A 12,776-nucleotide genomic window follows, 5' to 3' on the forward strand; every position below is an offset into this window, starting at 1 on the left:
TTAAAAAAAAAAAAAGTCCCATCTGAGAAAATAAACTGAGTATTTAAGTAAATTTCAAATCTTTTTTGCCACGTGGTATTTAGGGGTTTCTACTAACTGACTTGGATGTTAAAGGGCTGTTTTTGTGATCTCAAAGCCATTGCCACTTACTTTGAACAAGCTGGATGTCTGGGGTACTTCAGACCCAACTGTTTTCTCCCTGCAGCCTGCTCCTTGCTGCTGGTTCCGAGTCCCTGAATAAAATCTGGGATCTTCATGGCTTACCTACTTACGTTCAGGAAAAAAAACGAAAAAAGAAAAAAAAAATCCTCCAGTCATCTCCAACAACAAGAGGTCTGATTTCAGTTATTAAACTGTGCAGTGTGACATCATAGCCAAATGGCCACACTGCATTGGAGAGCCAAGCATCCCCTTCCAGAACAGCCTGCCTGGACGCGGGCCACTATGCCTGGCTAACTTTTGTATTTGTAGTAGAGACGGGGTTTCACCATGCTGGCCAGGCTGGTCTCGAACTCCTGACCTCGTGATCCGCCTGCCTCGGCCTCCCAAAGTGCTGGGATTACAGGCATGAGCCATCGTGCCGGGCTGCTTTTCTTTTTCAAAGGTTTTCTTTATTTTTGCAATATCATTACTTGCGCTGTTGACAAGTACCAAATGCACACTGTATAACTACGTAAACCCATCCACCTAACAGCCCAATTCAGCGTATTCGACTGTTCAGAGCTCTGAATGACATCTTGATAAAGCACCAAAAGTTGTTTCCATAAAGATCTTCAAGGTGTTTGACTCTGAGCACATCTTGTCAGACGCCCATAAAGGAAGCTGACTCTCACTGGGTTCCAGGAATTACGTGGTTACATCCAGAACAGCCCATATGACAAGTGGCAAATACCTGTGGAAAACCAATTAACTATGCTCCTCAGTTTACCCTGGAGGACGGTGGGGGGTGACGCAAAAGTTTGCTTGGAGCCTGCTTCAAGTTCCAGCTTCCTTGGAGTTAGTCCTATTACAATTTAAAACGCGCTAAAATCCACGCTTGTGCATGAAATTCGTGTTTCTTCAGAACACGAGGCTAAGATAACATGGATATGATGGGATGATGGGCTGTTCACAGAGAAATCCCCGTCCAGGGCACACTCAGGCCTGGCGCCTGGCCTGGCCTCCCCTGACAGGAGGAAGGTTTCTCTGGGGGGTCCAAGGCGGCACAGGGGACCCACGGCGAGGAGCCTCTGGGGGGCTCAGCGAACCCAGCGTCCACTCAAGCTCGTCCCGCGCCTGCAATCCACGCGGTGCCGGGTGGGTGCGCGGGAGCCACATCAAAGTCCCCGCACCCCGCCAAGTGCCTGGGGCTCCCCGCCGCTGTCGAGGTCTGCAGAGCGGGTTTCTTGCAAATCGCATCCTTCAGCTGGAGGACCCCAGAAAGGCAGCGCTCCCGTCCAGAGGGTGCTGGTCCCGGACGCAGACCCGCTCCCGAATGCCCTGGGGTCGGGGCTTAAGGCCTGGGCATGGCAGGAGCCTGGTTTCCTCACCGCGGTGCTCACAGCCGCTGCCTCTTCCCCGGGCGCCCGGTCTGAGGCCGCCGGGTCTGTGGACGCGGATCCGAGGCGGAGCTTCCCCAGGGCGGTCTCCGCTCCCAAGTCGCTCCTGAGGAGTCTTCTGCGTCCCGCCCTTTGTCCGCGCTGGTCTCATTCCACCTGCCCGCGGCCTTCAGGAGGGGCGGCTCTCTCCGGCTGCGGCGGCCCGGCGCTCGCCCCCCTCGGCCCGGAGTCCCCGCTCGCCCCTCTCGCCCCGCCTCGCCCCCATCGCCGTCCTCGCCCTTCTCGCCCCTCCTCGCCCCGCCTCGCCCCCATCGCCGTCCTCGGGCCCCTCGCCCTCCTCCGGCTTCCCGCCCCTCCCCGGGGCTCTGCGCTTGCGTCCGAGGCGCCCTCTCCGGGGACCACGGGCGGGCGCTCCGCAGGCTGCAGTCAGGGCTGACTTCACCGGCCGAGGCCGGGCGAGGCGCTGGGCCCAGAGGTATGTTTGAAACGATTCGCGTATGTGAATCTACTTTTTGAATTGTAAATTGTATGAAACCTAAATAGAAATCATGTATTTCTTATGAAAATTTCGTGTCTGAATTAGGAAGTGCTATCAATACAAAATATCAGATTTCAAAAACGTAGTGCAAAAACAGAAGGTGAAATATTTCATTCATGTTTATGTTGATAACATGTTGAAATGACACTACTTAGAACATATTGAATTAAATATATTAAAATTCATTGCACATATTTCTTTACTTTTTTAAGTGGCTACTACAAACATTAATCACGTGTGTTCTTGCATTGTATTTCTACTGGACCGTGTGCTGTACAAGAAGATAGAAAAAGTATAAAAATTATCCAGTTCAGGCCAGGCGCAGTGGCTCACGCCTGTAATCCCAGCATTCTGGGACGCTGAGGTGGGTGGATCACGAGGTCAGGAGATCCAGACCATCCTGGCTAACACAGTGAAACCCCGTCTCTACTAAAAATAGAAAAAATTAGCCAGCGTGGTGGCGGGCGCCTGTAGTCCCAGCTACTCGGGAGGCTGAGGCAGGAGAATGGCAGGAACCCGGGAGATGGAGCTTGCAGTGAGCTGAGATTCGGCCACTGCACTCCAGCCTGGGCAACAGAGCGAGACGCTGTCTCAAAAAAAAAAAGAAAAAGGGCATTTTCCTACGTAAGCATAATCCATTATCACATTTAACAGAATTTACAGTAATTCCATAATGTTATCTAGAATATCTAGTCCATATTCAAAGTTCCCCAACTAAAAAAATGTCTTTCCCAGCAGATTGCTCTGATCTCATCAGGGTTGTTCTTGGGGTTTACAACAGGTGCTGTTTTAACTTCCTCCTTTCTCCTCTACATTTTCTGCAAACTAAAAGCTACATCTCAAGCTGTGCTGGCCAGTACGGTAGTCACTAGCCACATATAAATTTAAATTAACTGAAGTAAAATTCAGCTCCTCAGTCAGGCAAACCACATTTCAAGTGCTCAGTAGCTGCTTGTGGCCACTGGCTATCATACTGGACAGTGCAGAGGGAGAACATTCCCATCACCTCAGAGGGTTCTGTTGGACAGTGCTGCTCCACATACCTGATGTGTTTTTAAGCAAACTTTTTTTTTTTTTTTTTTCCCTGAGACAGAGTCTCGCTCTGTAACCCAGGCAGGAGTGCAGTGGCACGATCTTGGCTCACTTCAACCTCCACTTCCCGGACTCAAGCAATCCTCTAGCCTCAGCCTCCCAAGTAGCTGGGATCACAGGTGCCAGCCACCACACCTGGCTAGTTTTTGTTTTTTGTAGAGACAGGGTTTCACCATGTTGCCCAGGCTGGTCTCTACTCCTGACTCAAAGCAATCTGTCCACCACGACCTCCCAAAGTCCTGAAACTACAAGCGTGAGCCACCATGCCCAGCCTAGGCAAATATTTTTGGCAAGAAAACGTCATATCGCATCATTCAGAAAATGATTTCACTGGCCGGACATGGTGGCGGACACCTGCAATCCTAGCACTTTGGGAGGTTGAGGTGGGCGGATCACTTGAGGCTAGGAGTTTGAGACCAGCCTGGTCAACATGGCGAAACCCTGTCTCTACTAAAAATACAAAAATTCCGAGTGTGGCGGCAGATGCCTGTAGTCCCAGCTTACGGGCTGAGGCTGGAGAATCGCTTGAACTGGGAGGCAGAAGTTGCAGTGAGCTGAGATTGTGCCATTCCACAAATTCCCAAAACACTCCTAGATGAAGTGGTATCCCTTCACTGAGAACTGGTCTTTCAGGGAACAGACATACCATGCAACCTAGTGAACTGGGCTGGACCAAGACAGGTCCAGGGAGCAGGTGGGCTTCTAAAGGGGCAGCACAGTTCATTCCCAAATTTGTTGCCATCAGGGAATATACCATGACTTACTAAACCTTCCAGTGATTCCAGAGAAAGCTAAAATCCAGATTCTTTTTTTTTTTTTTTTTGAGACAGAGTCTGGCTCTGTCACCCAGGCTGGAGTGCAGTGGCCGCATCTCAGCTCACTGCAAGCTCCGCCTCCCGGGTTCCCGCCATTCTCCTGCCTCAGCCTCCCGAGTAGCTGGGACTACAGGCACCCGTCACCTCGCCCGGCTAGTTTTTTGTATTTTTAGTAGAGACGGGGTTTCACCGTGTTAGCCAGGATGGTCTCGATCTCCTGACCTCGTGATCCGCCCGTCTCGGCCTCCCAAAGTGCTGGGATTACAGGCTTGAGCCACCGCGCCCGGCCAAATCCAGATTCTTATGTGAAATCTTCTGATTTCTACATATCGGCAACAACTTTTAAGATTTTTAAACATTCTGGGAATCAAAACAGTTCTGCTGGTTTGGTGTGGCTCATGTTGCCTCACTTTGCAAAGTGTTAAGTGCCAGTGACATTTTAGTGTTTTTTTTGAGACAGGGTCTCACTTTGTCGCCCAGCCTGGAGTGTAGCGGCCAGGATCTCCGCTCACTATGGGCTCGACCTCCTGGGCTCAAGCGATCCTCCCATTCTCAGCCCCCCAGGGAGCTAGGAGTGCAGCTGCCCGCCACAACGTCCGGCATTTTTTTTTTTTTTTTGGTATTTTAGTAGAGATGGGGTTTCCTCCTGTTGGCCAAGCTGGTCAAAATTTTCCTTTGTATTTAGTGAAATCCCCTTCTTTTCCAAGTGAGGAAATACTGAGTGTATAGTGACTTAGCCAGGCCACATAGTTGGATACTAGAGATAGTAGTCACAATCGCTAACATCTGCCATGTGGTCCTTACTGCAAATCTTAGTTAATAATGAGGTCAGCTTTTTGTTATCCCACTTAACTAATTAATAGGAGAAGCCAGCTCTGATTTCCGGTCCACTATCGTGTACTCTTTCTTGCCAAGCCGTCACAGTCATTTAAAAAATAAAAATTCCCGCTTTCCTGCCTCGCCTGTGCGTTTCCTTAGTTGCCCTTTCGGGGCTTGTTCTGATGAGTGCTGCAGAAAAATGACGAAGTGGAAAACATAGAACATGAAATGAAAATTTAAAAGAGGAAATGGTGTCACAAAGAAAACGACGGCCACGGGACCCCGCGAAGCGCCGCAGGGGGCACAACGGTCCTGGGAGAAAGTTCAAGAGGAACTTCCCCGCGAACACGTCCTGCCGGCGGCAGGGAATACGCACAGTTTTTATGTTATTGGACCTTCCCGAACCTTTCGAAGCTGAAGGAAGGCGACGCGGGCGGTGAAGAGGAACAAAAATCTCGCCTACCGAAGGGAAAGGCGGTGCCCGGCCGCGCCCACCCCGCTGGGTCACGTGACACGGTCAAGATGGCCGACGGGGAAGGCGGCTGCACTGCTGGGCGGGAGCTGGAGCCGGGGCTGGGGCTGGGGCCGGGGCCTGGGTCAGAGCTGGAGCCGGGAGAAGAGTTTGAGATCGTCGACCGAAGCCAGCTGCCCGGCCCGGGCGACCTGCGGAGCGCAACGAGGCCGCGGGCGGCGGAGGGCTGGTCGGCGCCCATCCTGACCCTGGCACGCAGGGCCACCGGGAACCTGTCAGCGAGCTGCGGGAGCGCGCTGCGCGCGGCCGCGGGGCTGGGCGGCGGGGACAGCGGGGACGGCACGGCGCGCGCAGGTAGGCTCGGGCCGGGTCTGTCCCGCGGCGGACCCGCGTGTCCCCGCTGGCCGCTGGCGCGGGCGCGGTGGGGGCCGGGCTGGGAGGGCGCCGGCCGGTCGGGGAGGTTACGCGAGCTGTTGGCCGGCGGACGGCGCCTGGCTGCGCGTGGGTCTTTACTCCGGCGGCCCAGCCGAGACCGCCCCCCGCAGCCCCGCGTGCCTGAGCGCGCTCCCGCTCCCGCGCCTCTATGCTCTCCCACTAACTAGGTGAAGGACGTGTGCGCGTCCGGGCTTCGAAACTCTGTAGTAACTCCACACACGGCACGGAGCCAGCACGGTTCTGCTTTTCAGCCGCTCAGTGCGGGAGTGGAGCGCTGGCGGGTGTCGGGAGGGCGTGGGCCCTGCGCGCAGCGGACCAGCGGCGCCTCCGCTCACCCCTGCCTGTGAGATGGGGATTTTAAAGTCACCCGATGATCTCTGAAAGACTTTTCAGCCCTTGTAATGAATAGAGTGCCAGCATATCAGTGATAGTAAGATTTTAACTTAGCCCTCCAACGCCAGACGTCCAGAGCTGTGCTATCCAATACAGCAGCACGCATATGTTTGTGTGTGTGTGTTTTTCTTTTTTGTTTTTATTTTTTTATTTTTTTTTTTGAGACCGAGTCTTGCTCTGTCGCCCAGGCTGGAGTGCAGTGGTGTGATCTCGGCTCACTGCCACCCCTGCCTCCTGGGTTCAAGCTATCCTCCCGCCTCAGCCTCCCGAGTAGCTGGGACTACAGGCGCCCACCACCATGCTCGGCGTGAGCCACCCCCCGACCCCGTATTTTTGGTAGAAACGGGGTTTCACCATCTTGGCAAGGCTGGTCTTGAACTCCTGACTTCGTGATACACCTGCCTCGGCCTCCCAAAATGCTGGGACTACAGGCTTGAGCCACCGCCCGCAGCCGAATTCCTCAATTTCTAACTGAATCAAATTGAAATTGAGTACTTTTAAATTGAATTAAAAATTGAGTTCCTCGGCCGGGAGCGGTGGTTCACGCCTGTAATCCCAGCACTTTGGGAGGCCGAGGCGAGCGGATCACGAGGTGAAGAGATCGAGACCATCTTGGCCAACACGGTGAAACCCCGTCTCTACTAAAAATACAAAAAATTGGCCGGGCGCGGTGGCTCAAGCCTGTAATCCCAGCACTTTGGGAGGCCGAGACGGGCGGATCGCGAGGTCAAGAGATCGAGACCATCCTGGCTAACATGGTGAAACCCCGTCTCTACTAAAAAATACAAAAAAAACTAGCCGGGCGAGGTGGCGGGCGCCTGTAGTCCCAGCTACTCGGGAGGCTGAGGCAGGAGAATGGCGTGAACCCGGGAGGCGGAGCTTGCAGTGAGCTGAGATCCGGCCACTGCACTCCAGCCCAGGCGACAGAGCGATACTCCGTCTCAAAAAAAAAAAAAAAAAAAAAAAAAAAAAAATACAAAAAATTGGCTGGGCGTGGTGGCGGCGCCTGTAGTCCCAGCTACTCCGGAGGCTGAGGCAGGAGAATCGCTTGAACCCGGGAGGCGGAGGTTGCAGTGAGCCAAGATCGCGCCACTGCACTCCAGCCTGCGTGACAGAGCGAGACTCCGTCTCCAAAAAAAAACAAAAGTGAGTTCCTCGATTACAGCGGCCACGTTTTAAGTGCTCAGTAGCCTGTGTGTAGCCAGTGGCTACGGTATGAGAGAGCACAGCATAGAACATTGCCAACTTCATAGAAAATGCTGGGACAGAGCTGAGGAAAGGTGGTGGTGCCTTCCAAGGAGCATCATAGCACACCCTTGAGGCCTCCTGATTCCTCCCCATCCACTGGTACCTTTGCTGTAGATGCACTGACCCCAGGTAGTGAATTGTGAGATTTGCAGTGGTCAAGAATGATTAATAAGTAAAGTTGAAAGGCTGACTGGTTTTGAGATCCTGGCAGTGGAAAGTAGTATTAGAGGGTGATGCTAGCCTGTGCAGCCCGGGAATCTACTTCCCTCTAGCTTGACACCTTTTCCGGAGATTTCCACACATCAGTGGATGCTGAATTGCATACTCATTGACAGTCAATACTGAAAGTCAAGGCATGGCATCCCCTGGAGGCCTCTTAGATATTTCGTGGCAGGAGTAAGCAAAGAATAAATGTTAGTTCTTCCTTGATAGAATTTCTTTCCTTTTTTTTTTTGAGACGGAGTCTCGCTCTGTCGCCCAGGCTGGAGTGCAGTGGCGCGATCTCGGCTCACTGTAAGCTCCACCTCCCGGGTTCACGCCATTCTCCTGCCTCAGCCTCCCGAGTAGCTGGGACTACAGGCGCCCACCACTACGCCCAGCTAATTTTTTTTGTATTTTAGTAGAGACGGGGTTTCACCGTGTTCGCCAGGATTGTCTCGATCTCCTGACCTCGTGATCCGCCCGTCTCAGCCTCCCAAAGTGCTGGGATTACAGACATGAGCCACCGCGCCGGGCCAGAATTTCTTTCCTTTAATGCAGAATCAAGGAAACAAAAAGATAAATGTGTCAGTACCTGGTACAGAATAGTAAGTGTTTGCTGAACAAATGCATATTTGAAAAATACCTGTTTTCCATCTATGGAAGTGATATAAACAATAGCCAACACTTATATTGTCCTTCAGAGGTGCCAGGCATTAGTCCTAAATCTGTACAAGTATTCATTTATTCCTCACAACTACCCTATATGATAGCAGGACTAACTTCATGGGTGTACGGTCAATGCAGGCTTTGATCACTCTGGTGGAAAGGGCCAGGCACTCAGAAGTATCCCATGCTTGAAATTCTTAATTTTATCTTTGAATTTGTGTTTTTTAAGTGAAGGCCAATGGGACAGGTTCTCAGCTGCCCTGGCCCCCTAGAGCTGCCCTGGGGCTTCTCCCTAGCCTCTCTGATGCCACTCTTGCCCAGGCAGTGTTGGGATTGCACCCTCTGAATCTCAGGGCAGGGTGGCGGGTACCACAGCACATTAGGCAGGAAGTGGGCAGGGCCTCTCACCCATCCCATCCCTGCAGGGAAGTTGCAATCCATTAGGGCTGTAGTAAGGGGGAGTCTTGACTTCCGCGCTCTGCTCCAGGCCAGGAATTTTGCACTGAGCCTTGTAAATTCTGCAGATGGCGCAGGGTGATGAGTACCATTATTATCCCTGTTTTATAAAGAGGTAAACTGAATTAAAGAGAAGTAACTTCACCAACTGCAAAATGTCAATATACATACCCCATATGGATTTTTAAAAACTAGGCCAGGCATGGTGGCTCATGCCTGTAATCCCAGCATTTTGGGAGGCCAAGGTAGGTGGATCAGCTGAGGTCAGGAGTTCGAGACCAACCTGGCCAACATGGTGAAACCCCATCTCTACTAAAAAAAAAATACAAAAATTAGCCGGGCGTGGTGGTGCGCACCTGTAATCCCAGTTACTCAGGAGGCTGAGACAGGAGAATTGCTTGAACCTGGGAGGCGGAGTTTGCAGTGAGCCGAGACCATTCCACTGCAAGACTGTCTCAAAAAATAATAATAATTAACTTGATTTAAGGAAAGTATTAATAACTGCCACTCACTCCAGCAAAAATGGTGACCATGGCTTAAAAAGAGATGAAATCTGGGGAACTGCTGGGTAGAGCCATGTGGCTGGTCCTGAAGGTCACCAGGATTTGAAGCCATCAGGTAGGACAGGAGCAGAGGTGGGGAAAGGAAATGGGCCAAGGGCGGTATGCTCTGCAGTGACACAAGAAAAACAGGTTGGGAGAAAGACAGTGACACCACTTCAGCCAGGCCCAGGCCCAAGGCTGACTCATGGTCTCTTTCCCCACTGATCTGCCTACACAAGCACTGTGGACAGGCAGGACTTTCAGAGGGAGCAGTTTAGGAGCAGAGATTGAATGTGAGCAGCACTCTTGCTGGCTAATATTTTTTCAATGGTAGAAGCTAAAGGAAATGCTGCAGAATGTTTTGAATACTTGTTTTAAAATGTCCCGGTCAGGCACAGTAGCTCACGCCTATAATACCAGCACTTTGGGAGGCCGAGGTGAGTGGATCACCTGAGGTCGGGAGTTTGAGACCAGCCTGACCAACATGGAGAAACCCCATGTCTACTAAAAATACAAAATTAGCCAGGTGTGGTGGCGCATGCCTGTAATCCCAGCTACTCAGGAGGCTGAGGCAGGAGAATCTCTTGAACGCGGGAGGTGGAGGTTGCAGTGAGCCAAGATCGCGCCATTGCACTCCAGCCTGAGCAACAAGAGTGAAACTCCGTCTCAAAAGAAAAAAAAAAAAAAGGTTGTCCCATGTGGGGTCTGGTATGTGATTGCATTGTCCATAGGTGTCCTGTTTGGTTCTGGGAGATTTTTTTTTAAGGTAATAAGTGAACATGATTTTTAAAAATCAAACCATACAAAAGCACATTCGGACAGGCATGGTAGCTCATGCCTGTAATCCCAGCACTTTGGGAGGCCGAGGCAGGTGGATCACTTGAGGTCAGGAGTTTGAGACCAGCCTGGCCAACATGGTGAAACCCCGTCTCTACTAAAAATACAAAAATTAGATGGGCATGGTGGCACACACCTGTAATCCTAGCTACTCGAGAGACTGAGGCAGGAAAAATTGCTTGAAACCTGGAGGCAGAAGTTGCAGTGAGCCAAGATCGCGCCACTGCGCTCCAGCCTGGGCAACAAGAGTGAAACTCTGTCTCAAAAAAAAAAAAAAAGGGCAAATACTAAATCCTCCTTCCCAGAAATCTTCCCCAGTACTATTGTATCTTTGAGCTTTTCTGCACATCACACATGTGCCTTCCTCTCTCGACACTGGCTGTTTCCACACAAACAACAGGATGTACCCACAAGGAATACATCTTGCTTTTCAGAGAAATGCTTCCTAAAGGATGCGTAACAACCATGCGTGTTTTAAGAATTAACATGCTGGCGGGGTGCAGGTGGCTCACGCCTGTAATCCCAGTACTTTGAAAGGCCAACGAGAGAGGATTGCTTGAGCCCAGGCAAGCAATGGGCTTGTCACTTATTGCCAGTCAAGAGACTGGCCTGGCAATTTATTTAGCAATTCAGTAGGTGTAGAACTTCGTGATATTCTGTGTGTCATGTTGAACTATTATTAATGAAACTTAGAGATGTGAATGGTTTGGCCAAGGTCATAAAGCCAGTACAATTGAGAGATGGAACCGCTAAAAGATCGTCCCAGGTTTAATTTTCCATGCCTCTAACTTGAGTACTAATGGGAACAGGTCACCCGTAGTAGAGGATGCAGGAGATGGCAAAACACTGCCAGCAGCACTTCCAGAGACAGCACCACTCAGCGCTGATTGCCTGGAACACTGGGCTTAACATTTTTTGCTCATGTAACCCCCTAAGCAAACTGCCTTTTTTCTTCTTCCTTTTTTTTTTTTTTTTTTTTGAGCCAGAGTTTCACTCTTGTCACCCAGGCTGGAGTGCAGTGGCGCGATCTCGGTTCACTGCAACCTCTGCCTTCCAGGTTCAAGCGATTCTTCTGCCTCAGCCTCCCAAGTAGCTGGGACTACAAGCATGCACCACCACGCCCAGATAATTTTTTGTATTTTTAGTAGAGACGGGGTTTCACCACATTGGCCAGGCTGGTCTTGAACTCCTGACCTCAAGTGACCTGCCCGCCTCAAGTGATATGCCTGCCTTGGCCTCCCAAAGTGCTGGGATTACAGGCATGAGACACTGCTCTCAGCTGAAAACTCCACCTTTTAAAGTTAATGTATAAGATTCTTCATCATATTTCAAAGTTGCTCAGAATTCATTTTCTGGCATAGTGTAAATATTGACTTTTTAAAATAAAACTGTTACATTGTGTTTTGAAATGTATCAAGTGGTATGTAAATACCTTAATGAATTGATAATTACCACCATCCATCTTTAAAATAGGAAGTTATTTAATATTTGAAAATTTTACATTTTCCTTTTATTCATTGAACTTGAATTTCCATTCCACTTCTTCCATAGAATTAATGTAATAGATTTGTATGTTTTTAAAAGTGTTATTGGTCATCCTATAAGTCTCAGCAAAAAGTATGTAAATAAGTTAAAGTTTAATAAATTTTTATTATGACTAAAGCTCTAAGTGTATAAAAAATTTTTTTCTGGAGTGAATTATTAAGTTTATTAGTAATGCTACATTGGTAACAGGAACATAAATATAATTTTTATAAAAAATTATACATAAATTTTTCTTGAATTGCATTTTTTTTTTTGAGACAGGGTCTCATTCTGTTGCCCAGCCTGGAGTGCAGTGGCGCAATCTCGGCTCACTGCAAACTACGCCTCCTGGGTTCAAGCGATTCTCCCACCCTCAGCCTCCCCAGTAGCTGGGACTACAGGTGTGTGCCAGCACGCCCAGCTAATTTTTGTATTTTTAGTAGAGACGGGGTTTTACCATGTTGGCCAGGCTGATCTCGAACTCCTGACCTTGTGATCCACCTGCCTCAGCCTCCCAAAGTGCTGGGAGTACAGACATGAGCCACCGCGCCCAGCCAATGAATTGCATCTCTTAATGAGATGAATGGTGTTGGTTTTTGTTATTAGCATAAATCTGTAGACAAATACATATGATTTACTGCTAAAGTGTGATAGAATTCAGCACCAGTTTTAGTCCTGTTTTTTGTTTGTTTGTTTTAGTAATGTTGGTCATCTCTGAACTCTTTCCAAGTTATATGCCCCAAATCACACTGATCTAATGCCAAAAATTATTTTTTGTTCCCTTATTTTCATTCAAAGCAAATAACTGAAAATTACCTGACCTGCAGCTTAATCATATTAAGGAAATTTCTCAACTTTTGGGAGTTACCAAAAAAAAATTTTACCAAGACTTATCAAGTGTGAGTCAGGTGCCGGGCGCGGTGGCTCAAGCCTGTAATCCCAGCACTTTGGGAGGCCGAGGCGGGTGGATCACGAGGTCAGGAGATCGAGACCATCCTGGCTAACATGGTGAAACCCCGTCTCTACTAAAAATACAAAAAACTAGCCGGGCGTGGTGGCGGGCGCCTGTAGTCCCAGCTACTCGGAGGCTGAGGCGGGAGAATGGCGTGAACCCGGGAGGTGGAGCTTGCAGTGAGCCGAGATCGCGCCACCGCACTCCAGCCTGGGCGACAGAGCGAGACTCCGTCTCAAAAAAAAAAA

The 12,776-nt window shown here is 50.0% G+C and overlaps 1 protein-coding gene across 1 annotated transcript in view; it reads left to right on the plus strand.

Moving 5' to 3' along the window:
- Positions 1 to 5,321: 5,321 nt before the first annotated feature.
- Positions 5,322 to 12,776, plus strand: part of RUFY1 (RUN and FYVE domain containing 1) — a 66,300-nt gene continuing 58,845 nt past the window's right edge. The window contains exon 1 of the mRNA XM_025389134.1: positions 5,322 to 5,628. Within this exon, the coding sequence (XP_025244919.1) occupies positions 5,325 to 5,628 (304 nt within the window). The 5' untranslated portion in view covers positions 5,322 to 5,324. The remainder of the gene's footprint in view (positions 5,629 to 12,776) is intronic.

Source organism: Theropithecus gelada, chromosome 6, assembly GCF_003255815.1.
Source record: "Theropithecus gelada isolate Dixy chromosome 6, Tgel_1.0, whole genome shotgun sequence".
Taxonomy (NCBI): Eukaryota; Metazoa; Chordata; class Mammalia; order Primates; family Cercopithecidae; genus Theropithecus; species Theropithecus gelada.